This window comes from Molothrus ater, chromosome Z, assembly GCF_012460135.2.
Source record: "Molothrus ater isolate BHLD 08-10-18 breed brown headed cowbird chromosome Z, BPBGC_Mater_1.1, whole genome shotgun sequence".
Classification (NCBI taxonomy): Eukaryota; Metazoa; Chordata; class Aves; order Passeriformes; family Icteridae; genus Molothrus; species Molothrus ater.
The window spans coordinates 30,952,883-30,980,240 of NC_050511.2; the positions used below are offsets into that span (position 1 = coordinate 30,952,883).

At 38.4% G+C, this 27,358-nt stretch overlaps 1 protein-coding gene across 18 annotated transcripts in view; it reads right to left on the minus strand.

The window, feature by feature from the left end:
- Positions 1-27,016, minus strand: part of MPDZ (multiple PDZ domain crumbs cell polarity complex component) — a 94,557-nt gene extending 67,541 nt beyond the window's left edge. For 12 of the 18 annotated variants that reach the window (XM_036402919.1, XM_036402908.1, XM_036402912.1 and 9 more), the window contains exons 1-9: positions 26,820-27,015; positions 18,776-18,846; positions 18,152-18,318; positions 9,691-9,912; positions 8,565-8,704; positions 6,554-6,767; positions 4,313-4,441; positions 2,859-3,062; positions 78-192 (exon numbers count right to left, since the gene is read on the minus strand). In XM_036402919.1, coding sequence (XP_036258812.1) covers positions 78-192; positions 2,859-3,062; positions 4,313-4,441; positions 6,554-6,767; positions 8,565-8,704; positions 9,691-9,912; positions 18,152-18,318; positions 18,776-18,791 — 1,207 coding nt within the window. In that variant the 5' untranslated portion in view covers positions 18,792-18,846; positions 26,820-27,015. Of the gene's footprint in view, positions 1-77; positions 193-2,858; positions 3,063-4,312; positions 4,442-6,553; positions 6,768-8,564; positions 8,705-9,690; positions 9,913-18,151; positions 18,335-18,775; positions 18,847-20,578; positions 20,612-26,664; positions 26,796-26,819 lie in introns of those variants that run through there. The other 6 variants (XM_036402922.1, XM_036402921.1, XM_036402920.1 and 3 more) reach the window with 4 other exon arrangements.
- Between the last annotated feature and the right edge of the window lie 342 nt (positions 27,017-27,358).

The following is a 27,358-nucleotide window of genomic DNA, read 5'->3' on the forward strand; positions in this document are numbered from 1 at the left end:
TCAAAATTAAGTCTTTGATGCACATATACCATAGTATGCAATAGACTGCATAATAAAGTGCAGGAATCAACAATTACCTGATGTCTTGTCTCCAATGTAACCAGCAATAGTTATTCCTAAACCCTGGTTGTTTTTAGTGAGTTCAACATTGAATTTCTCCCCATCCTCACAGCTATCAACAGAAGCATCATCCTAAAAAGAAAAGGGGGATTAGAAAGGAAGCTCTTTTTCTTTAAAGATTCACCACATTCTTTAATGTCAGTAACACATAAAATTAGATAAAACCACAAAAAAGGAAGTATGAAATTTGCTTCTGTTCTTATTTGCTGTTCATCTGTCAAACAAGAGGTAGGTAACATTCCTCACAGTCAAGCAATGCAGGTCAGGTCATGTCCTCCTTCACCCCATTACTCTGGGATATTACCTTCAACCTATCAAATCATTATTTAATTGATAAAATGATTGGGAAAATTTGCACAAATTGAACAATTCATTTCTTGTACCGCAAGTTACATATATATGTATATGAATATGTAGCTTGCTGATTTTCTGGGATCTCCTCAGAACTAGCTTTAGACTGCTGTGTTATTAAAAAGAAGAAAAAAAAACCAAATTGTATTTTCTATTCTACTTGTATAAATTTCTGTTCATTAACTATAGGTGTCTTTTTAAAACTTGCAAATTTAAAATATGCTAAAAGCTATCACTAGTCAGGCAATTGTATTTTTTACTTTTGAAAGGCTTAAAAATTTCATTTTAGCATATAACAATTATATTTCCAGCTAGCTAAATAATTACAATCTTCATTAATACCTGCTATAACTCTCTGAATTTCAGTACCAATGGATTTTGGGTCTATTTAATTACTTGTTGTTAATGAAAGTGGAATACATATTAAAATCCTATTTTAACAATGGGGATTTGTATTAGAAGTTTTTATTCTGCCCCTTCTGCATGCCAAATATTAGCTATTTTTTTTTAAGTGACAATATGGCAACCAGGCAGATATTAACTAAAGCCAGTTTGACTAGGTAAGTATGCACCAAAAAAGGTTTCAGGAGAGCTATGATGCTACTTCCCAACAGAATCTGACTTGAGCTCTTTATCCAAGCGACTCCACCAGAAACCAAATTGAATTGAACACAAGAAAAAAAAAAAATTCTAATGTATTAATCATCCCTCTCATTGATGATTAATTATTTTGGCCACAAGTAATGCCACTAAAAAAAGATCCAATTCTTATAGCCTCCTGAATTTATACAAGATAGACATCTGCAGGTAACATGACAAGAAGTGCCCATTTTGCAAAGCCATTCTGGTCCCAATAACAGTTTTAAGAGCATCATGAAGACTTCACCTACATCGCACCTGATAGGAAGAAACTAAAAATCAAGCTGTTTGAATCAACATCTTTACTCCAGATGCAAATCAATGAGTTTTGCGTGACTGCTAACACGGGGGTTCATTCCAAGAACGTGACTTTGTGTAGGCAGGAACAGCTTAAAAATAGCCTGCCTCCTGCCAGGAAAACGGTTTTGAAAAGTATGGAAATTGGGAAGGTGGCAAAAACCTCAAATTGTGCCCCTTTGCTATTTTGTCAGTACTCGAAATTGCATATATTCTGCAGCTGCAGATACATCTTCTAACACTGCATCATGTAACCTCAAAAAGGCAAATACTGCAGAATTAATGCACAGATTAAATTATCAAATTCAGCTTTTATTTTGAGAGATGCATTTCAGACAAGTAATACTAGTGTTAAATACTAATCTCTATCTAAAATGCAGAAAGATTTTATATCTCTGAGCTGTAAAGACACAAAAGTACTAGTTTCTTTCTTATCTTTAATGCTCAAAAATCTCCATGTTAAAATTAACTTTCTTTGCCTTATAGCCACAAAATAGGGGATGAATATATGTTAATTTTTCACAGATATCACTACAATGGACAGAGACAAAATGATGGTAACACCATCTAAATTGTTACATAATATCCATGCATAAATTGCAAGGACTTCTCTTCATATGTGACTTGACTCAAATCTACATTGGAACTGAAGAAAATGTCCAGAAAAACAACAGGAAAAAGTAAAACAAAAAATTCTATATAAGGATACGCTCAAAAACAACAAACCTTTTCTTCTCTCATTAATTTACTTGATATATTTACATTTTAATGTATCTGGCCATAGCAGTATGTGGCAAAACAGTACTGTTTCTAAATCCCATGAAACCAGACTTTGTTACAAACATGCAAATTACCAGTTTTGTAGAGGTTTTGAGCTGACAAGTCATGATAATATTTACAGCATTTTTTAAGTGGCTGACACTTGTAGAGGAGTAAAGATACGAAGTAGAATCATCAGCAGGGGAGTAAGAGGAGCAGCTGGCTTACTTTTTTTAGAAAATATCTAGCAAATGAGCAGTGACAGGTGATGTAGGAAAGGATTAGCATCTGTGTGCTGCTTGGCACAGGGAGAAAAGTTCTGATGAACAGATGAAATTATACAGAAAAAAGGCAGACAGAGAAATGCTAAAGACTCAACTAGCTCAGTCCTGAAGAAAAGACTGCGTTGCTTCAGTTGTCCCAATGTAATAACATACCCTTACAAGCAACTCAGAACAAGTTGTTAATCAGATTATACTTATTGAAGTCCTAAACCTTAATCCCAAAAGTCTTCAAGAATACAGTTCCTTGCACTGTGGACTCATTACATTTAAATTCTCCCAGAATTGCGCTACTGGGGAAGAAAATCCTAGCTTCTGAGAACAGATACAAAATTAATACAAAAGATATTCAAAGAGCAGTTAAAAAGAAAGGAAGTTTGCAATGTGTTACATATGTTCACTGTTGCTTACCTGTTTCTCTGGTGTAGAGGTGGGTACTGGTGTTCCTGGAGGGACTGCAGGTAGAAGGGGTTCCTCAACAGGACCTCTTGCAATTACCAATTTCACTCTATTTCCACACTGCCTTAGAACTTGTGCCACCTGCTCACTGCTCATTCCAGCTAGGTCTGTATCACCAATTTTCAAGATGTGATCTCCACTACACAGTCTTCCATGCTGAAGGAAAAATAATACGAAAAAATGCCATTTCTCCCATGTACTACTCAACTAGAAAAATAGCACATAGCTTTAGTCACTTATGACATATGAATCAGGTGACTTTTTTTGGATGCCAAGTCAATATCCTGATAACATGGAGAAGAAAAGAAGGCTGCCTAATGGCAGCCTAAGTTTTATTAGGAATTTTCCCAGAGATATCCAGGAGATCCTTTTTCAAGACATCACCCAAGCACAGAGAAAAAAATGTGCTTAGCTACAAAAAATGTGCTACAGCTACCAGCTCCTGGTTTTAAAACTGGTATTTAACAACTGCATGTAGATTGCAGAACTTTGGGTTCCATTTTCAAGCACACGTCCAAAAAACAGAATAGAAATGCATATTAAGGTTTGCACTGATACTAAAAAGTTACTACTAGTAGTAACAGGATTAACCATGACTTCAAAATAAAATTCATTTCTCTCTTCCTGTGATCCAGCTATCTAAACTGATTTACACTGGTTTAGTCTCTTACTGATTAACCTTTAATTAATAAAAAAGCTTCATATGAATTTAGGACATATGATGAGTGTTAAAAAGACAGGTTTGTAAAAGGAACCTATCTACCTGTTCAGGGGAAAGAGGACAGCAGTAAATGCTGTCCATGCCTCTCCAGGCCCTGTTATCAGGCCACTACTACTATTGTTGGAAGACTGACCAGTCTCTGTGCCCACCCAATCCTTGACCATCATAAATGCAGCCCAAGGTACCTGTCCAATGAACAAGCTTGAAATGAGGTGTGAAAACCAAATTCAATTCACATGACCCCTTCAGGCAAGAGCAGAGCCCATGTCTTGAAGAAGACACATGAAGCCACATACCTGCTCCAAATTTCAGTAAGCTCAGCAGAGAAAAGCAGATGCTCTTAGCTATTAGGACACAGAAAGTCAATCTTTGGAATCCTCACCACCCCTGATTACAACCTCATACACTCGTGAAAGTACACTCGTGAAAGAATTAAGACTGTAAATCCACACAACATGTATAATGTTACTAGATTTGAAAATGTAATTTAGAACCTAATTCACCTTTAACATTCAAATGCAGACTCCTGCATTAAAGACACCTTTACAGAGGAAAATTTTCCATAATTACTGTTTCTTTTTTTTCATTTATTTGGATAAAAGCTACTACTATTTGGTCTGATCATAAAAGTAATGAGTAATTTCACACCTTACTGAACAGTAACAGAGAGGTAGGTTGAACTTACCTGATCGGCCACCCCTCCCGGAAGGATGGTTTTAACAATCACGCCAGTTGACTTTCCTCCCACTATCCCAAATCCCAGACCTGAGCCATCATTGACCAGCTCTATGGTCTCCACATGCTGCCAGTGAACCTAAAAGGAATAAATAAAAGCTTGCAAATGATTAAAAACATAGCATCATAGAATTGTTCAGGTGTAAAAAGGCCTTTAAGATTATCAAGTCAAACTATTCGTATGCATATAGGAATTTGCAGCATATTTTCTTGTATTCCTTGAGTATGTTTTTAATAATGGAAAGTTGGAGGAAGATTTACATATAATACCTTTTCAAAAATTACTATTAGGTGTGATATTACATAATATTTAATCAGTAAATTACTAATTCTATAACAGGTGGAGCTTTTCTGATACAAACCAGAGTTGAATAATGAGTCAGAACTTCCAAGAACTCATTGAATGAATACAGGCAGCAGCCTAGCGCTGCCCACCTTCATGCCCCTTTGCAGCCAGTAAATACTGCTTCTAGAAAACCACACAGGACTGGAAATTAAAATTTTCAGGTCTGTTCTTCAGGTATGTTCACATCAGCCATTACAACAAAGCAAAAGAGAAACCAAAATCCCAATTCAGTACTTCTAAGTCTGAAAGCAGAACCAAATATTGTGAGGCAGGTAGTAACAGAAATACCCCATGTAGTATTCTTCTGGGTTGTCTGATGGCAACAGCATGAGAATGAAGTCATTCTGATGGCAGACTGTACTCTGAAAGGGGCAAAACTGCTCTGAAAGAAAGGCAAATCCTATCTCACTCACATGGGGCACTCCTTGAAGGGACAGCTGGAAGCTCATGGTACTCTTTCTTCTGAACAAGAACTTCCACAGTAAACTCGTCTGAAATTTAAAACCACAGCTGGTGCTACACCAGGTATAATCTTAAAATAAGTTTTTTTTGAATAATCAAGGTATCGCAAACTCAAAGCCCTGTGGTACCTGTTTGGAAATCCAGTGTTAACATAAAGCCAGTATAATAAAGCAAAGCCAGAAGGAAAAAGAATGGCTCCTAGTATGTTGCATTTGAAAGCAAAGAGAACAAGAAAACTGGGAAAGGGATGCTAAACAAACCAGAAGCAGCTATGGAATGTTTGTAAGGAACATCTTTTCATTCAAGGGAAGCTGTTCAGCGAATACAGAGGCAATCACATAGATAACAATTTTGTCACAGCAATACTGGAAAAGAGCAGGCTTCCCCTACGTTCTGGCAGGAAACGTTAGGTCAGTCAGCTGCCCTCCTGTACACAGATATAAAGAACATTTCTGACATTCCTCCACTAAAGGAATAATATAATGATATATATAATGATTATATAAATAATCATATTATTATTATTATTATTATTATTATTATTATTAATAATAATAATAATAATAATAATAATAATAATAATAATAATAATAATAATAATAATAATAATAATAATAATAATAATTTTAATCGTTATACTAATGATTAAAAAAACAGTTCCTTTTTCCAGAATGATTGCTCTTTACACTTCTGGTAATTGACTCCCTTAAAGAAGGGCCACAGAAGACTGAACTTGAATATAAAAAAATTGAATATAGGCTGTTTCATCCCAGGACAATCCATTACATGAGTGAGGTAAGAGGAAGAGAAAGTACAGTTAATATCAGCCTGATATCACCATGTTTCTGAACTGTGCTGTCTACACGTAGATGTGCAAAAGCTCTCATAAGAAAGGAATTGTAGTAGAGCTGCTTTTTAGGGAGTCCTTAAGCACATCTTGTAATTTCACTGGAGCTCCCATGCTAACAGACAACAGAGAAGCAAACACAAAAGCACCCATCCAGCTGGTGGTGCAGATCAGATTACAAAGCCTCAAAAAATTGTTTGCTTAAGCAGAATGCAAAGAAAAAAATATCCTGTTTAGTGCAACCTCAAAATAAAGCTTCATCAAGTAAGGTAAACATGCTGCATTTGCACTGGTGGATACAGATAATTTGGCAGATGGGAGCAGGGAATACATCCAAGATGAAGATTTTTCCCCCAGCAAGCCAGAATATTTTCTAGTCTTTAAAGGGAAAAGGTATAATAAAGATAAATAGAAGAAAAACCTCAAGAATTGTGAAGAAATGTACATTCAAGTTACAAAAAATTACTCAAAAGACTATATGCAGTAAGTACATGCACATCCAGAACTGAATACACAGATATTTGACCTGTACTCACCGGGTTGGAATGGGCTGAAACTGTGCTAGCAGCAGATGGAGACCGGGAAACTACAGGACTGATGATCTGAGGAAAAGTGCCTCTAGCCACAACTAGCTGGACATTATCTTTTGCCTTCTGCAAAATGCTGATAGCCTGTTGATGTGTAATTGTCTGATCAAGAGCTTGTCCGTTAATAGCAAGGATTTGATCTGCTTCCTTCAGCTTTCCATCTCTGTCACACAGGTGTAAACAGATGACAAAATAAACAAAAAAGAAAAATCAAGGAAGCATTGCCACAGAATTTGCAGTATTTTGACAACTTTACAGGATTTTTAATAACCTGGTCTCAATTCCCCTGACTTTTTTAATCCCCCCCTGCAGTGCTGCTGAAAGGAGCTGATGTGGCATCCTGGTGATGGCTCCCTTTGAAGCTAATCCCACTGCTACTTTCCCCTGGTGACTACCCCCTAGCCAGCTTTCTCTCCCTGAACTCCCATGCGAGACTAAGTATATTAATCTCAGTTGCTCCCAACCACAGCCTGGGAACTTATGTTTATCCTAGACTTTGAGCATCTTGCTTTACAGACCAAGTGCTCCACTTTGTTCAGTGCACCCATTCTAAATATTCATCAAACCATGGAGCGGAACACACTTTCATCACTATGTTACAGAAACAAATTTTGTTTTGCTGAAAAACAAGGGGGGGAGGGGGAGGGGAAGGGGAAAAAAAAGGACAAAGAAAGAAACCAAACAAAAGTCCTGAACAAATTAAAAAAAACCTCATCACTTTCTGACAAAGAAAGCATCACTGTAAAATCACATACTGAGTCCTTCCTCATATCTACTCTAAAGGAAATGAATGAAGCCTACATAGTTGGATTACCCTCTCTTTCTTCCACTACTTCTTTGCATCCCAAAGTGGCAATGCTTTGATAAAAAAGGGCAGCAAGGAAAACACGAATCTCTATTACAACACCCTTTGTGAGCACCCACACTCAAGAAACCCAGGTAGAGCACCAAGGTAGGGAAAAACTAGCTTCAACTTGCAAGAAACAAGCAAACAGAAAAAAACCCCAAAAAACAAACAAAAAAAAAGCCACCTCGCCTAAACCAAAAGAAACGAAAACAAAAAGAGAAAGTGGAAATTAGGGAGACTAAAACATATTGTAGGGTCTAAAGCAAGCCACATTTTGTACCTGATTAACTACAATTAAGTCTGTATACCATGTTCTTGTCTCTCTTGCCCATGTTCTTTTTAGACTTACAGTGAATATTCAGATCACAAATAATCCAAAAATATCTCCCTAAAGCACAGTGAGAAACAGCACCAACATGACTCAGGCTCTCCACACAACGTACAGAGTACACCACAAAGCAGCTTGGACCAGTGACACACTTTACTAGTCCACAGTGAACCACTGCTGCTGCCATTTACCTTTGAGTTTGTGTGCTGCCTCGGCAGCTCTCTCAACATTAGCTGTGGAATCTGAGTTTAAGTCTGAAGCATAATTCAGCAAGCCATTATTGCTGAGCTTCTGTAATATCAGCTGAGTATCTCTGTGAATATCCCTGACTTTAGGGCAAGACTTGCCTGACCTCAAATCTGGGTTTCACACCGGCTCTACGGGACTCTACCTAACAAATAACACTGCCAGATACAGCTGACTTTTTTGCATCAAATTGTTCTTCAGTGCATTCAACAATGGCAAAATATGTATTTCTACTTTAAAAGGCATGACACAGAACAGTAGCTTCCTCTTTTTCCCTATTTAAAACCACAGAGAAAGTCATCTGTAATTTCTGTAAATTAAGAACAGTTCATACGATGACTGTTTCAACATCACATCAATTGTGGCAAGTAATTTTACATTTGTGATGATGCTCAGAATATGAAGAGAGAAACATGTAAACATCTCCTTGTACCAGAAGGTAAAAAATAACAAAATAATAAAAAAAACAGTAGTAACACAACTGAACTGCAGTGTCATATGCACACTTGGTATAGTAAAATATTCAGTAGTAATATTACCTATGTGCCACACTTCCCTCCTGGATTTCTTGCACAAATATTCCTAGTTCTCCCCTGTTTTCACTCTTGAGTCCCACAACACTGAAGCCCAGACCACCACTTAGAGGTTTAATAAGGTCAATTATCTCAACAAGACGACCCTGTTTAGCAGAAGTTAAAAAAAGGGTACAAATGTTAAAAGGTTAAAAATGAACAAAGGTTAAAAATGTTGAAAAGCAGCAATAATAAACGTGGCAAACAACTTGGAAATTAATTTTTGAAACAAATAAGTTGTCACTAATTAATGACACCTACAGCTGGGCAAAACCGTACAAGCTAATGACTGAAACACAGTTGTTCCTTTCCAATTTCTTGCTATCATACAGAAAATGTTTGAGAAATAAATATTGTTACAGCCCAGAAGAGGAAATCAGGGAAAAAAGATAAATATACTAAGTTTTGGTTTAGTAGTGACTGAATAATATATACATATATATATATATATGTATATCTATTTTAGAGGATACAGGACAACTTTCAAGCAAAACTAGAAACAGATGAATTTCAGAAAGATGAAAAAAAACTTGGACTATGCAAAAAGGCTCTCCTGAACACCATTAGACTTCTCCTATCCTGCTCTCTTACAGATTAAATAGAGAAATCCTAGAAAATATGCTTGGGCTTTCCCAGCTCCAGCCACTGAAGGGACTCGTGCACCATTTCTGCCTACTACAGGAAAGTAGTAAGATTAGAGAACAGCACACAGCAAGGTCAAAATTTTCCATTTTATTTCCAAGAAACAGATAGATTTCATTAATTATGCATACAAGAGCATGCTCTGACAAAGTACCTCTCTCATGCACAGAGCAGCAGCTCTACAATGAGCATGAAAAAATAATGGCATGCTGATCTGTAATACACACACTGCTCAGCTAAGGACAGCGTAGGAATGACTATGTTAGGGCTAGTTTTTCAACTGCTTTCTCATTTACTAATTGTTTTTCAAACTAAAAGGTTACTTTTATTTATACATAAATGGTATTGTGGTTTGTACAGTAACTCAATTGCTTTTAAATAAATACACAAGTATCTTAATCTTCATATAATCAGTAATTCATATTTTGTAGTTATTATATGATAGGGTTACCTGGGACATGTTTCTGATCAGCTGCTCGAAGTCATCACTAGAGAATTTGCCATTAATCTGAGGAGTAATGGATCTCATTGATGTTTCTAACACATTAGCTGGGTTGCCATTCTGCTGAGCCAACAAATATGACTCATTAAGTGGCAAGGACCCCATGTTTACACCATGATGGAGAAGCTGAGGGAATTCACCACTGGAATGTATGGAAGGAGTAATATTTACCTGTAAAAGATTGAAGGCAACACAGATTTATAGACACAGCAGAAACCTCCTTAGGTAAGGACATTATCATAAGCCAACTGCCCATCAGAAGTACTTGAAATTCCAATTTGCAATTTTAAACAGACACCTTAAGGAGAAAAATTACCTTCAATATTTATACCCAACTGAGTATAACTGAGTTGCACACTACAAGTACAAAACAAATTGATTAGAGTAACTTAAAATTATTTTCCGTACTCTGTCTAAAATTCATTTCTTCCCATCACCATAGCATCTTGAAGTACTCCATCACTATGCTAGAGGTAAACAAGAACAAAGGTTTTCTACAACATCAGTATTTAAGGAAAAAAACCCCAAAAAACAAAACAAAAAATGTTATCAGTTGTTTTACAATTTTAAAAAGAAGCATGCACAAATTGATGAAAAAATAAGTAAATCACACAGCTACATAGAGAACAAATTTCACTGGTCAGGGTTTCTGCATCACTATGTACTACACCTACCAATGTTACTATCTGCATGAGCTAGGATTAAATACAAGATTAGTGAACAAGTCTGAAACCACCAGGCTGATCTGTAAGTCACAATCATACACTTACACAGACTTTACAGCCACTTTTCTCAGAACAGAAAAGAAAAAAAACTGTTTTGCACAGCCATAGTAAATCACCTCTTCCCAGCAGATATGTGCCAACTAATCTAATAGCTGCTGGTGATATAAAGCTCAGGTAAAGCAGAAACCCTCATTTGTCTTTTGTCCCACGTGCCTGTTGACTTTCAATTGGTACTGCTTTACTCCAGATAAATTTGCTTCCTACTGGCCTGGCATACTAACTATTATGGCAACTTCAAATGCTTTTCACAGTTTGACAACGCACACTTTCTAGCATTCTGCATCACAGTACAGAAACCTAAGGTTCTCCTTCCTTAAAGTCATATTTTATACTTCAAGTACCATAAAAATTTCAAAACAGTAAATTTATTCTGAAATATCTACTGCACCAGTCTCAATTGTTCAAGCATGTTACATCCATTGGGTTTATCATATCAGTTCTCCAACAGTCCAGTTATTAAAAGGTCAATATTGTTCTTCATCATACAATTCCATCTCATCTGAGTGTTTTAGGAAAATGCAATAAAACAAACATAATTTGTTGAACAACTTATATGGCTGGGAAGGCCCTCAAGTTAAAGAAAAAATACTACAAGTCAGCATTAAAAAGAAGAGTTTTCATTAGCATTTCTAAGTCTGCTCTGACCTAAAAAAACTGTAAAGAAGAAAATTTGATGTTTGGAATGCAGTGATTTTTATATCCCAACAATTATGTTCTTTATCCATACTTGTGAGGAATCATTTGGGTTATGTTTCAAACAAATTATAACACCTAAAATGTACACATATGCACTTTCTTTGACCGCATACATTCGTGTTGGAAAGCTTGTAATGCACAGATAGATAAGCCTTGTTTCACAGTTCATTACACATAACAAAACACAGAGACATAATCAAATTCTACCCTTTTGAGAATACAAGACTTCCCCTTACATTATATGAATGGATTTGAAACTAGTAAAGTCTACGACATACTTGTGTTTCTTATCCACATAAGGCCATATAATAGGTTAATTCACTTCCACCTTCACAATGTTGTTCATTTCAATGTGTAAAACTGTATAGCTGAACTTGGTCAATTATGTGCTTTATTTCTTATTCTCCTCCATCTTCAAATCTTCTTATAGAGGCTGTTGCTATGCTTCTTCCCACAAAAAATGGTCATTGGTGAAATCATTAACCCTAGGAGTATCTAAAATTATGGCAATTAACCATTCATATGAAACAGCCTAAGAGTATATTAGATACACACCTAAACTACCTTTCATGTGCACCTAAAGGCCATAGTATACAGGGTCTGGTATCACAAATGTTAGTAAGTCTTAGATTCAAGTTCTCTTTCTAAATCGCAGTGGTCATTGCAGAAAATAGCACAGAGTTACCCATTCTGCTGTAAGTTACCATCCTCAGAGCACTCCTGGTTAAAGCAGTCCCTAGAGAACTAATCACCTGCTCTGGCAAAGCCAGCAAAGTTAGCCTAAACAAAGAACAGAACAGTACAAGTAAAAACTACCAATTTTATCCAATGTCCATTAGTGAGGGCTCACTAAACTATTTTGGCGCAGCTTTTGGAGTGGTAACTTCAAACTAAGTGAGCCAGGCTCAGCAGCTGAGCATGGTATTGACTTCAATCAGTATGATTACACCTAGAGAAAAATACATTAAATGGCTGCAATTTCATTTAGCACCATTCTAACTGCATTATTCTGTCCTGGGGACTCCTTCATCCAGGAGTTTCTGGATGTTTCACATTTCAGGGTGGCAAAAGTAGAAAGTCATTGGTATTACTGATAGTCTTATAAAACCCAACTGTGTGCGAATTCCCCACTTTGAGTAGAGTGTGTAGTCAGTTTCTCAGACAAAAGAGGGAAAATTCTGTAATAATGATAAAAGCAAAATTTGAAATGTACAGAAAGCTAGAGCACCTTCTACTTTACAAAGCACAAGCCACACTGGCCAAAAAGGAGAGAAACAGAATTTTATGTCACAGAAATTGACTGTAGCTGAGAGCCCCCTGCTTTGAATTTATTCCACGACACCACACAATGTTTCAGACTGCTAATGCAGAGACAGTCCCAGTTTGCGAAACCTCTCTTGGCATAAAAAGCCTATGTTCCTTATGAATCTAAAGTACTTCTTTACACAAAAATGTGTAGGGAGCAAGTTGTACTAGAAAAATCATGCATAAAAATCTACATCAAACCACAGTAAACAAAATTATGTCAGTTTTAAAATAGTATGGATGTTATAAATGGTGTTTGCGTTATGATACTGTTTTTCTCTAGTATACCATAAAACACTCTCTGTATCTATAATCACCAAAGAACAAATGGAACTACACATCAAAAATAAAAGGTTTTAGAGTATGACATATTGCCGTTATGACTAGTATTACATGCTTAATCTGAAACCAAAATACTACTTGTACCACTCAAACTTGTACTATGATTTAAGTATGTTCTCCTAGTACTACTGAACAGTGGATTGATTGCTTTAGGCAGCTCATTGCACTGTTTGCAGTGTTCTAAGAGCAGAGTAGTCATGATGGGCACTTCAACTTCCACCTGAACATCTGTCCAGTATCACCGTGCTTTTCTCTATTCAAGTTTGAAGGACTTTTTCAAAAAAGGTAAGGCAATGTCCTTAGGGAATTCTGGATTTCCCCCTGGTAGAGAATTTGCACATTCTCATGCTGAAACAGAAGTAGCTACAGGCCAATTAATTTTTTTAGTTTCTACATTGTATTTTTTCACTAAGTCCTGTTCAAACTGGCAAATACAGTGGTTATTTCCTCCATTTGAAAGTTCATCCTTTCTCCATACTTTTCTGAGTATATAGACATACAGGAATAGACTGACTTTTCCCATTGTTTTTCAAAGCAAAAGATGGAAGCTGTTCTTGTTTTTCTAATACACATAATGAAGTAACAACTGCACTATTCTGAAAAAAACTGGATTATATTTATTTGCACAATGGTTAAAATACCACTGAAAGGAAGTCTTGCATACTATATATATTGCAGGAAAAGGAAAAAATAACCTTCCAGTTCAGACTAGGTTAACTAGAACTTTAAAACCTTCTCCTCAAAATTTCAGTACAACAGCACAGTTACAACACAGTATTGAACACAGTCACATCAACAGCAACTGACAGCAACATCTCATTTTCATTACACCCTTTTTAAACAAACACAGCTCATATTTAATGGAGAATGTGCTTAGTGCATGAAGCCAACCTCACATAAAATTTCATCTGACCTCAAAAACTCCAAGAAACAATTAAACTAAAAAAAAGTTAAACTGTTAACAGAATAAAGTTTTCTGTATGTCTGTGCAAAAACCTCACATTTCACATCTCCTCTTCTGAAACAGACATGGTTACACCTTAAAAACTATAAAAACATTTATAGTGATATTTACGGTAGTTCTTAATGTAGAAGTTCAGAATTCCAAGACATATTTATAAGCAGAAATGTGATGACCACTCTCTTCCACATGCCTCACGAAATCCAGGCTTATAGCACAAAAAACTAGAGAGCAACTGCTATGTATTCTTGCTAACCACAGCAGTATAGGTCATTCCAGGGGGAGCAATAAACCTCAAGCGCAAATCTTAAAATGAAATATTTTTCTTAACTTACAAATTGCACTACTTTTGCAAACTACCATAATTCCATTAAAAAGTAGCTTTATAGCCCCTTGATTGTATAATTACGGAATGAGACATTACTCCTTTTTTTATAAGCTTGCTTATGCTGTTTTTCCTTGATTGGCTTTCTCTGCTGGTATAAACATTTCCATCACGGACAAAAATTGCATAAGATAAAAAGAAAAAATCATAAATACCACTTATTATGACAAAATATATGTTTTAGTCACACAGACAGAGAATACAAACAAGTAGTGCTTACAGGCAGTAGCTCAAAATACTTTAACAAAAAAGCAACACAAGCCATGTCTGTACTGTATCAAAACTTAAAGCAGTGTCCTCAACATCTCTAGGTCTCAACTTATTCAACAAAAAGAAATTTTCAGTATTTCTGCACTGCAGCCACTGAGCAGCAACCCTGGACACCCCAAGAAGCACGAGACTGATTTCAAGATTCCTGAGTAGCAAGAAGGCCAGCTGCAACTGCAATCACACTGGAAGGGAGGAAGCACAAGCCAGAGAACATGCACAACAGCAGGAAAGGGCCCTGAGCTGCCAGGAACAGGAATTGGCACCAGCACCACTCTGCTGGCTGCACCTGTATGGCTCCATCCGCAGAGTAGATGAAGTAGATCCCAAATTAGCATTTCTTGTTATCACTTCATTTAAAAGCACAAACAGTATTGTTGCCAAGAGGGGCTCAAAACATGAACTAAAAATCTCTAGTTGTCCAAAATACAGAGTTGAGTTAACAATGTTAAGTGTTCACCAGCAATAGGAAAAGACAGTTTCCCACTTCTTCCCTAAATCCTCTCTTGTACAGACACCCAGCTGCAACCCACTACCTTTTTCTTCACTACATTGTGAAGAAAAAACTATGGTCAAACTCACAAGTAAAACCAAAAAAACGAAACCAAAAAACACAACAGAAAAACAAACAAACAAAAACAAACAAACAAAAACAAAACCCAAAACAAACAAAAAACCAACCAAACAAAACAAACTATCAAACAAAAACAACCCCAAAACTGAGAAATGCAGCCCTGCCATCTGAGCCAACCACTAGATATTTTGTTCTGGCACAGCTATGCGGCTGTGGAGTGGAAAAGAGATAGGAGAAGGTGTGGAGGAGGAGGTGAACAACTGAGAGACAAAAAGGAATAGAAAAGAAGGGGGACAGGGATGCTAACATAGTCCAACCATTTTCTTTAAAATATTTCATAAAGAAAATAAAATATTATTAAAATATTTTAAACACCACAATCTCTATTTTTCTTCTCTGTCTCTGTCTTATCTTCAAACAACAAGACTGCTCTTCAACATCAGAAAACAAGCATTAACTGAAGAACAAGGACAGAAAGAGACAAGAAAAAAATGGTTTTTTCCTTCAGTGCTCCCCAGTTCAAGAGACTTCTGAAGTCAAAACAGTAATTCACAAAAAAAATCCCTTTGTTGTGCTTAGACTTTTTCACTTCAGCTAACTTCACAATGACAGTTTAGCAGTACAAACAAATCCTGCTTGCTCATTTAGGGAAAAAAAATGCTCCTCAACATTAAAGCCGACTAGTAAGAATCAAGGCATCATATTTGCTGACTTTAGACCACGCCTCAAGGTAAAGCAACATACCACCCAGTCCACACACTGCCCAAATAGAGGGCAGGACTTCCACTGTCATCTCTGTGCTTTCAAGACACAATGCCTCAAGCCAGGAATACATTTTTACCTTGAAATTTACTGATGACCCTAGAGGTCCACAATGAAGTCTCACTGGTTGACCTACTTCTGCTGGGATACTTGCAAAGAATCTGTTTGACTTGTAAAGTAAACTGCCATTCTGTCTTCCCTGCTCCCATTCCCTCTTTTAAACTACACTGTCCTAAAAGATGACCTCCTCAAGAATTTTGCAGTAGTCTTGTAGCTCTTTAAAAACTCATTGAAAAGAGAGGGGCAGTTAAACAGACTGTCACACTTCACCTCGAAAAGAATCAAATGGCCATTAAACTGTCACTGCAGCTCATCATTATACATAAAAAAATTAGCCATCCTTATCTCCAGTGGGTAGAAGCTGCAACATCTTGTCATTGCACAAGTCAGCACCCTTTGTCATCCTGTCTCGAACATGGCTCTGACTGCAACTGTAGGGATACAACTTCTCTCCTTAGTCTGACACAGCTTGGCCAAAAAAAACTGGTCACTACTCACATGCCTTGCAGCTTTCATCAACCTGTTGCTTAAGAGCTTCAAGAGCACAGTACCCTGACAGTTGTAAAAAGGGTGTCCTTGAATGGTGTCCTCAAAAGTGCATCTATGAAAACACAGGTTTTCTTAACATAACTACCTATTTTATGCTTTTATTCTTTGTCCTGTTTCAGTATGCCTTGTAAATATTTACCACAAAATAAAAACAAATAATCTCATGTCATATTGTAGGGAAGAAATTCTACAGAAAAAATATAAGATAAAGAACTGACACAAATCTAAAAATGCTGGAAACATATATTTACAGGTGTAAGTGTTCATATAAGCACACATAAAAAAGAAAGGAATTCACATCCAAATAGCTCCCCTGTCAAATAGACCAGGGTACATACCATGCAACATGCACAGATCACTAAAGTTACTTCACAGACAAACCTGCAGAGTCAGGACAGAAAGTGAAGTTATTCTTTGCTTTTTAAAAAATACATGACTTAAATTACGTATCCTAGTATCTTCTGCTTCATTTTCTAATTTAGGAAAGTGTATTTAAAAAGATAGCCATCCTTTAACTTCACAGCTAATGTCCAAAAGTGAAAATTTAATTTGCCATTTAAAAAATATTTATTAATGTTTCAGGCATACTTTTACTTCTCACTACATGTTCCTAGGGTCTTCTCCATGTAACTCACACAATTTCTGGATGTCACTGTTAAATTCTCATTTCCAAATGGCAGTGCAAGCAAACCCTCAGGACAGTTTTTTTTTTTTCCTGAGATTTTTTAAATTACTCCAATGTCATTAAGTCTCTAAATACTAAACAGACAAAATTTGAAAACCATTGTGATGAATACAACATAGACACCATTCTAATTTATTTCTTGTCTTGCAAAATAGCATCAAGATGTTCCACAAGAAGCAATAAAGGGCTACAGTACATTCTTCTGCTGCACAGCTGAAGTACTGTGAGGATTGTGAGGAATCCGTCTCATCATAGTCTGGTCAGAGACCAGATGAGGCTCCACACTGATGATAAGGTCCATGTGCAGAGTCTGCTCCCTCCCACCAGCAATTCTGCATACCAGACAGAGCTGGCCATCTTGGAGGAGTCAACAGGAATGACAATTTGCAAAGCCAGATACATAGTTTAGTCCTAATTCAGTTACTGAACTACTTTCTATATTATTCAAATTCTTATTCTGCTGACAAGAAAATTATAGCCACAAATAAAGTCAATCTAGCCAAGTTGCTGACCCTTTTCTCAAGCTCATTGAAAACATGTAGAAAATTAATACTTAATACCCTGAGCAAGCAAAAAGGAGGCAAGAGCTCTGGCTTCTCTTTGATCTTTTATTCCTATACAAAGTACAAAATAGATCTTCGTTTCCTTCTGAAGTCAACCATCCTACAGCTTCCCTCTACATCCTTATTTTAGCAGGGTAAGACACAAAGGAGCAATAAAAGGCTCCTAGGAAACAAGTTCTAGACCTCATAGAAAGCATGCTCCTTTTGAAGGTCAGAGAAAAAAAGCTTTATGTTACCCCCCCACCCATATCACCATTTCCCTACACTGCACATTTTAAGTAATGAGCATACACATAAAAATCACATACACAAAATATAGCTTCAACAAAGCCCCAAAAAGTCCATGTGGTATGTCCCCAGACCTTTGGATCAGATGTTTAGTTTAAGCTATTTCACTGTTCAAAAAGCAGAAACACAAACATATTTGCATTACCTTAGCAAGTTTCCCCTTGCACTTGCAAGACTACTTTTCCTACCTGATCTCTCAGTTGTTGAACAGAAGTCTGAAGGCTCAAAATTTGATTAAAAAGGGGACTCTGCAGCACTGATTTTAATAGGCTCAGTTTCTCCTCATTTGCAATGTCACCTCGATCCCGAAGTTTTGTCTGTAAGCGGTCCATGGCCTGGAGGGCCCGATGAGTATCTGTAGCAATAATCATTCCTAGTCAGCAGCAGTTTCTAGACTGCATAAATCAGAAGCCAATGAAAATTGTATTTTTGTCCATCAAGAAGTGGGTTACAAAATGAAAGAGCCTTCATTGAAATTCAGTTACAGGAACTGTGGCTACAGTCCACTGCAAATAAATAGGGGCATAGATAGTCATAATAGAAAACATCTTTATTTTCTATGCAAATTTTTAATTCAAGAAAAGAATAAAACAATGAAATCAAGACAACAGGCTCAAATTCAAATACACTAAACATATGGTTGTACAAATTTTGTTTTCAAATACAAAAACCCAAACACAACAGCACTTCTAAGCACAGTATATAATTTTTTTTTCAAAACCTCTTTCAGCAGTATACACCCTTATCCCAAATCTATCACACCCACTCAATGTGGCCACAAAAATATTGTAATACAAATGAAAAAAAATTACCAATTGTTTCCAACATGTTTTCTGTTTCTCAGCTTCAATTTCAACACTGGAAAGAGACTGTAAATATTTCCCTGAAAAGTAACAGAAAGAAAAAAAGGTCACATTTACAGAAGTACTAAGCTCTGAAGGGAAAGAAAAGAGGTTGACTTTTGAAAGCAATAAACTGCAAAATAATGATCCACAAAAAAAAACCATCTTCACAGATAATTAAAATAACCTCAAAGTCAAAGTCTGACTCACTTTGGTGTTCAAAATCTTCCTGAAAATTGCTTTAGGAATATACTTTGTAATTTATTTGCATTTCCATATCAAAGTAGCTGTCTGCATACTGTTGCACAACATGTCCTGCACTGCTTTAATCAGACACTATGAATCATAGCTGCCACTGAAATTTTACAGTTTCATTGCTTTCCTTTTCAGTGATTCACAAAAAGACATTCCCTGCGGGATCAGTTTTCAAGCTCAATTGTCAATTGTGTTGACAATTTCAGGCGCATGAGCCACAGCACACTTTTTACAGTCACCTTTGAAAGAGAGGTCATATAAACCACAAGGCTACAAGCTTGTAGGATTCTCACACTAGAGCCTCTACTGTTAACATCTAATGGAATTGACACTCAGATAGCTGAGTTTTTATCAGTGTGGGTTTCCAGGAAGGAAATTCCACATTGGGAGGAAGAAATTCTGAAATTGCTTTGCTTATTCTTTTTTGCTGCTCTTAATGGTTGTTTGGGGCTTTTTAAAAATGTACATCTGCAATTGCTCAGAAATTTGCAGTGACAGAACACGTTTGATGGAGATGGATAGATGAGAAGTGAGGTGTTCAAATATCATTGCAGGTGTATGAACTGTTGATCTTATCTTTCATAGTTTGTTTTCTTTATAGTAGGAAAAAACCAGTACAGCATTCCCTCTTGAATCTGGAGAACCTAAAAACATGCAGAACTGTGACCTCAAAGCACTCAAGAAAAGTAATTCTTTCTTGAGACATTGGATAAAAAGAGGAAAAGGAATGATGTTGAGAGATCACTAGATAAGACAGCCTAACAGGATCATTAGTTATAGAATCTGATCATTTTGTAAAGCCTATACTGTTTGCAGTTTGTGCAGAAAAAGCAAACCAAATGGATTTAAAATGGTTTCAAGTTCCATCAATATGACTTCCCTAGCTTCAATATGCCTGAAGCTTCCTAGTTCCAAACTTGCCGTGGGCAGAGAACTTTCCACTAGATCTGGTTACTCAAGAGCCCAGTCCAGCCCAGTAAAAGAATGGGGAGTACATAACCTCTCTGAAGACTACATTTGAATTTGACAATACATTGATACAGAATCACTGATCATCCTTTTTAGGATTATTATTAAACCCCTTAAACCTGACTTTGTCAAAGTAATGTTACTCCATGGTCCAAATTATGCTTTTAAATAAAAATAAGCCTTTATAATTTTTTTTTTTTTCTTATTTGGCAAGGAAAATCCCAACATGTGATTACCAGATCTGAAAAACGACTCAAATATATCTTGTTTTTTTCACCTTGTCACTCTATAAAACAGGACAAAACAGTCTATTTTACATGGGAAGGGCTGGATGAGATTATTTAAATGTTATGAAAGAAGCTGACTTCCCCAAATCTTTATCAACCATAGCTTTTCTTTCTAGATTAAAAACTACTATCACTTCTATTCAGAGCCACTATTTAAAATCAGAGGTATTTATGCCATGCTTGTAGATGTTTTCCTCAGTACCAATTCAAATCAAAGCAGTTCTTTCCTGTGTTACTGTTCCAGTTCTTTCTCAATACCTACCCTTGGGGCTGTGTAGTGGATGGAACCAGAGAGCTGTGCAAAAAATAAGAAATTGAGTATTTTTTCAGTTATTTCATTTATTACAGCACTATATGCACAAGCACATAACATCTTACGTTCCACAGATGAAACTACTCAGGAAAAAATAGAGGGTCACTGTTCTGCTTTAGCTCTGCAAGAACCTCAAGAAGAGATGCAGCTCTAAAATGTCTCTACCTTTTGGGGTAGCTGGATATTGTTTTATTTTATGACTCAATTTGACTAAAATTTCATTCTTCTTGTGCCGAGAAATGTAAATTTTACAAGTGACAGTACCCACAATCATCTTTGTGTTCATGTAATTCTGAAGATATGAACACTAACAACTTACAGCAGAGAATTCTACAAGCAGACACAAGTCCTAAACTTATCTATAGGCTGAGATTATGCCATGTAATTTGCAATGAAAAGAAGTCCTTAGCTCTGCTAAGACACTCATTACTTACTTTCTATTCATCTCATGCTTTAGAGAGGAGTGAATACTGCTCTAGCACCATGCTAGTATCAGCAAATCCATTTTGAACTCTCCATTTATTCGCTTTATTTGGGTTTATATTAGTAGGGAATCCCTTCCCAGCTGGTCAGCTTAATGCTTTTGTCGACATCACCAATAAGCATGACAAAGACCAAAACTGTCATCAGAATGTTTTCCCTCAGACACCTCCTCTGAGGCAGATGCAATGCACTGAGGGACACCCATGTTTGCCTCTACAGTGCTGCAGGCCAAGATGACCCCTATTCGCTCTGCCTGCACTCTGAAAGGACATATAGACACACGACTGCTCCTGCTGTGCCACATCCATGCTAACAAGTGGGATCTGCCAGCACCAGCTTAGTGGCACATTAACATAGTGAAGTACTTGGAGAAGCAACCACCTATCTCTCCAAAATACACTGCAGAGACGTATCCAGAAACACCCCCACCCACTACAGGACACACTGGCCTTTAAACCAGCTTGCTTCTAAGTATTTTAGCAACAACATGCTAGTGAGAAGTAGAATGGAATGCATGATCACTTGTTGAATGGCCTAATTCTGTTATACTGGATATTTTTATAATGGCATTTCTAGATGCAGAGTGGGGAGTTTAGTTCTGATTTCCGCATTTTGCAATCTCCTAGCAGGAGGATACAGGTTCCTGTATCACAGGAACCTGAAGCCAAAACCACCCCTTCTATACAGGATACAACAATCTTCACACCTCAAAGAGCTTAGGAGCTTAGCTCAAAGTAGATTTAACTATTTTTGTATTTCAGTGCTAAATTCATTAATCTCTTCACAGTAATAAGAACACCGGCTGTCTGAGTCAAGACTTTATAAGCAAATCGAAGAAAGACAGTTAAGCAAACAGCAAGTTAAATCTATGTTCAAGTTCTAAACACACAGGTAAAAGCTGTGATGTAAACAAAAAACAAACAGCCAAACAAACCAAAAAAGAAAAAAAAAGGAAAAAAATCAAACCTCATCATCTCTTGCTTTTCTGCTGTTTTAGAACATTAGAATAGAAAACACAAGGAATAAGGTATAAGGTGACAAACACACCATATTCACTCTAAGAACAAACCAAAGTTAAAGATGATCCCTTTCAAGCTTGCACTTTCAAAATTTGATTCTTCCAATGCTAATGAACAAAAATGGGGGTTTTTACCACTCTCCATGCTACCCTTCTTTGATAACACTGGTTGCCAAAAAACAGGTGGCATGTTGCAACTCTGGTTTCTATCTGTCCACTTCTGAAACACTAAAATGCACAGGTGGCAGATTTTTTTTTAACTTCTGAAATTTATTTGATCACCTCCTTTCCACTACAATTGCAGAACGTATTTAGCTAAACAGACAAAAGATCTGTGAAAATGGTAAGGCAACCCATTTCCATTGATCATTCTTTCACATTTATCGCTTAGTTTCTACAAGGAAACCTACTCTGTTTCATTGACGGATACTCCATCTACTGTTTCACAAAGCCATTTTAGGTAATACCTTGGAAACTAATGCTCATAGCATGGATTAGGAAACATGCAATGCCAAAGATAGAAAACATAGTAATAGGCTTTGCCCCATAGCTCCTGCATTACTTGAAATACTCTGAGTATACAGAAGAAATGCCTATCTTAAGAGTGATCTCTAGGCCCAAACTCTGGCTTGGAGTTGCATGAGATTAAAATTAAATCTATTTCAATTAAGCAGCAAAGTAACTACAACATGCATTTTACAACTGCTAAAGAGAGTATTTTGGAACTTCTAATCCAACACTTTGGCCTGTGTTTGTCTGGGCTGGAGATATCCTTTAGTACATGATTTTTATCCCATGTCATCTTCCTCCCCAGTTTTCTGGCTATCACTCAAATAGGCATATCATGTTAGCACCCATGCGGTGCAGGAACAGAAACCAAACCACACAGGAAGTGAAAGATGCTCATTACTGCTTAACTTTCTGCCTTCCCTGCAGATTCTAGGAGCTCTTCCATTTTTCCCACTTACCTCCTTAAAGATGTCTACTAACCCCAGGAGGAAAACTAAGGTGGATCCCCAGACACTGAGCAGTCTTGTGAAAATTCAGGCAGTGAAAACTATTCACAGTAAATTCAAAGATCTCATGCTTTTCAATGTTTTTTTCCCTAGCTACTTTTCTACAAATGCAATTTTGCTGTTGCATACAGTACTTTTTAAGCACACAAAGGGTGTGAAAATAAATGCAAGACAGCAATGACCAACAGGGAAAAAGAGAACAAAAAGAAAAAGCAAAATTAATGTGCACTGTTCCACAAGGAACAAAGCAGATTTCCATCAACTACCTGGAATGTAACAAGCAAACAAGAGATGCCTGACATCTACATTTGATAAGAATGCTAATGAAAATTGCTCTGAAACATTCAAAGCAGAAATAAAAAGGCAGTATTGCACAGCCTATATTAAGACTCTAAGTACTTTGAAAAAACATTACTTGCCTCTTTGAATTTAGCAAAATGCTGAATGCATCAAAAATACATATAGAGGTAGTGGTTCATATGTTGAAGGAAAGTTCTGCGATAGAGCTGATGAACAGCACCATGTGCTTTGAATCAATTACGAAAACAGAATTTTGAACATTCAACTACTTTTAACCTTCTGTATGCATCACTCTAATGTATTAAAGAAACTTAAAATCCTTCTCCATGAACTGGCAATCTGTTCCTTGTGTATAATTAATAATTTTCTGTAACATGTAAGAAGCCCTACATCAGCATAAGATATAATATCCATGGTAACTGACATGCTAATAATTGCAACTGGGAAATGGGACTAAACTATCCATAATGATTGCACCTACTGACAAATGTGTGTGATATAGTGTATTTGAAATTGATTTGCAAAGAGCATTTCAAAAACAACAGCATAGAAGGTAGGGTGTTTCTGGTGGGGTTTGTTGGGGGTTTTTTTGTTAATGAAACAAACGGATCATCTTTAAAAATTTTTTTTTTTCAGTAAATATCTTAAATTAAGATCAATTGGCATCCTTTCACATTAGCTTCAGGGACTGAAAAGCAACTTTTAGCATATACAGAATATAGGGGATGCTACTGAATATACTGAATTGATGAAATACAGGCATGGTTAATATTGGCTCTTTATGTTTTCAAGCATAGGCAAATGATAACCATATTCATTAAATTCAATTAAACCTGATGAAGCATAGATTTTACAGCAGTTGCACCTCAATGTGTATTGGATTCTTCACAGAGGTGACAACTGCATACATAAATGAATAAATACAAAGCCTCTCCAAACTGATGCTAGTAAGCATCAACAAAGAGTCATCATTTTCCCTACAAACTGAAAACAGAACTTTCTCTTTGTGTATTGTGACAATAACAAGTGACTTATACAGAAAATCATAACACTGTTTAACAAGACCACTGGGCAAGGGGTTTCAGATATAAGGACAGGGTCTGAAAAGCCTACAAAAGAAATATGTTATTATTGCCAAGGCAAAAATAGCGCATTTTCCTATCAACTTGTCAGGAACACCAGCAGTGAAACAAGACTGTCCTTATCAATGATAATATAGTATCCTGCCAGCATGGCATTATATTAGCCAAAACTGCTTCAACAGGATGCTCAAATATAAAGCCAATTAGAAAATGTACTGGATGCACTTCACAAAATTTTAATTTTTTTTGTGTTTGAAACATGGAGCAGAGATTAAAAAGGTCTTTACAATAGTTCTCAATATGCTGAATTAAGTGCTACTTGTTAAAACAAAACCATCTACAGCTATCTGCATGACTGAGAAGATGTAAGGCATTCTTGCCTGAAGAATTCACAGACCAGGGCCCCATCAGGGCCAGGTGGAATAAAAAGATCCATTAGTATCTACGTAGTGCAGCTCTCTTTCCCTAGTGCTGACAGCTATCTAACTTCCGTAGTGCACTTCCCGCACGAAGGGGGGAGAATGTACCCATTTCCTAGTGAAAAGCCTCTTCAAAGCACTAAGGAAACCATTAGAAACACCACAGCTAATCAGTAAATGTTACATGCATGTTACTGTTAACAAGATACGACACATAAAAATATGCAACTAAAAATTGATATTGTTTTTAATTATGTTCTCTGTCTAATAATGCTGCTTGTTAAGGTGGGTATGTCCTTAGTTATTTTCCACTTGCATTCTTCTCTTTTAGTGCGACAATTACTTTCAATTTCCACAGAAGCATCAAGTGACACTCCCAAAAAGCATTTTACCACTTTCCCCTTTTCCAGTTTAGATTCCTCCCTACCAAGGAGTTGCTGTTTCCTAAGGAAACGCACAAGTGATACGAAAACCACAGGGCATCACACAATAGAACTTCCGCAACTGCAGAATTCAGACCCTTCCTCTTTATCTCAGTAAATCTCTGCTCTCCTACTGCGACAGACTCCCAACACCCTTTCAGGGACCAAAGCCAGTAAGGACCTTTCCTATCCAACAGTTGGTAATTAAAAAAAAAAAAAATCTTCTACACGTATTATGACAGAAAAATATAGCTGGACGATACAGTGTTTATAAAAGCAAAAGGCAAGGAAAAGGAAAAAAATTATAACCAACGTTTTTCAGCCAAACGGCAAATCAAACCTCTTAAATGCTGTACCCGGAGTTCAAAAGGTCGGTTTTGTGAGTTTTTCTTTTTCTTTCCTTCCTCCTAATACTCTTTCCAGTAACACAGGGAGGTGCTGGCAGCAAGGGGGGACACGAGAAACGAACCATCCCTTTCCTTAGCGCACCCAGGCTCATCCAAGAGCACATCTCCGTTTCCACCCAGCCAAAGCTGTTACCGGGGAGCTGCTGGCGGGGTCGGACCTGCGGGCAGCGCCGACACCAGCACGGCAACAGGTCCCGAAGAACCGCGGCCACCGCCCCGCCTGGAGCCCGAGGACACGGCCAGTGTCGCAGGGGCCTCCGGTCCGGCTGTGGCTCCGAGCGAGAGTCAACGCCGCCGCCCACAAGCGCCGGCCGCGGGCCGCGGCCGCTATTAAGGTCGGTGGCAGCGGGGGCAGATAAGGAGACCGCCTCCCGTCATGAAATGCCCGCGGGAGATATATAAGGAATGCGTGAACGGGCAGCGGGGCTCCCTGCAGATGGTAGGGGAGGTTTGGCTTTTGTTTACGTGAGGACGACGCCCCGCCAGGCCGCCCGAGCCCGCGAACCGCCCGCCCGCCGCAGGCCAGAGTCCCGGCCCAGCCCGGCCCCCACACCCGCTCCCGCCGCCCGCGGTCGGCTGAGGCGGAGGAAGAGGGGATGTGCCGGGACACAGCAACAGGCTCATCCCCCCGGCCCGCGGCTCCGCGGCCTCTCTCCTCCTCCAGCCCCCCCCCCCCCCGCACCCCCCCCCGCCGGCAAAACCCTTCGGATCAAATGAACAATAATAAATAAAACTTCGAGAGGCAAACGCATTTTAGATGGTCACTCAAACTCCAGCGACGCGGCGGACCCTCCCCGCCCTTCCCGGCCCGCATCCCCGCGGGACGACTCGGGAGGGCTCTCCCCGCTCCCCGCTCCCCGCCACCCGGCCCAGCAGCACCCTGCTTACCCCAGCGGTTTGGCGGGCCCCGCCACCGGCCCGGCTTTCCGCCCTCCCCGCCCCCGAGTAGCGGCGCCGAGCGAGCCTCGCCGCGGGGGCAGCGCGCTCGGGCACGCCCCGGCGGCCTGAAACCTAATCCGGCACCCTCCGCCCGCGGGTCTCACCGGGGCGGGCTGGGCGGCCGCCCGCAGCGACGGTGGGCGGGGGTATCCGGGGGATAGCGGGGTACGCTCGGAGTGCCCGGTCCCGTCCCTGCTGGCCTGTAGCCTCGCGGCCCTTGCCGCCGAGTTTGTCTCCCCCCGGCTGCCGGAGCACACGCCGTGCCGGGATGACACCGAGGGGCCGGGCTGGTCCGGCTTAGCTCTCCGGTTCGCCTGCGAAGTGAAGGCGGCGGCAGGCTGGCCCCCGCCTCTCTCCAGCGGTGCGGTGCCGCCTGCGGCCGGGCCTGGCCCCGCTTGCTGCCAGCCCAGCCCAGCCACCGCCGTGCCCCTTCTGGTGCAACAAGATGAGCCTGGCCTGGAACGGGAGAAAATGGGAAATGTTTGGAAATGTTAAAAAAAAAAAAACAAAAACAAAACAAGTTCACCAAACAACACGTCATGAAGTTAGACAAAATGATTTAAAAAGTCTTAGAATTTATAAAGGGATGACTTTTCCCTCAATGCAGCAGCTGGTTGTTGTGTTAACTAGAAGTAAGGAAGAT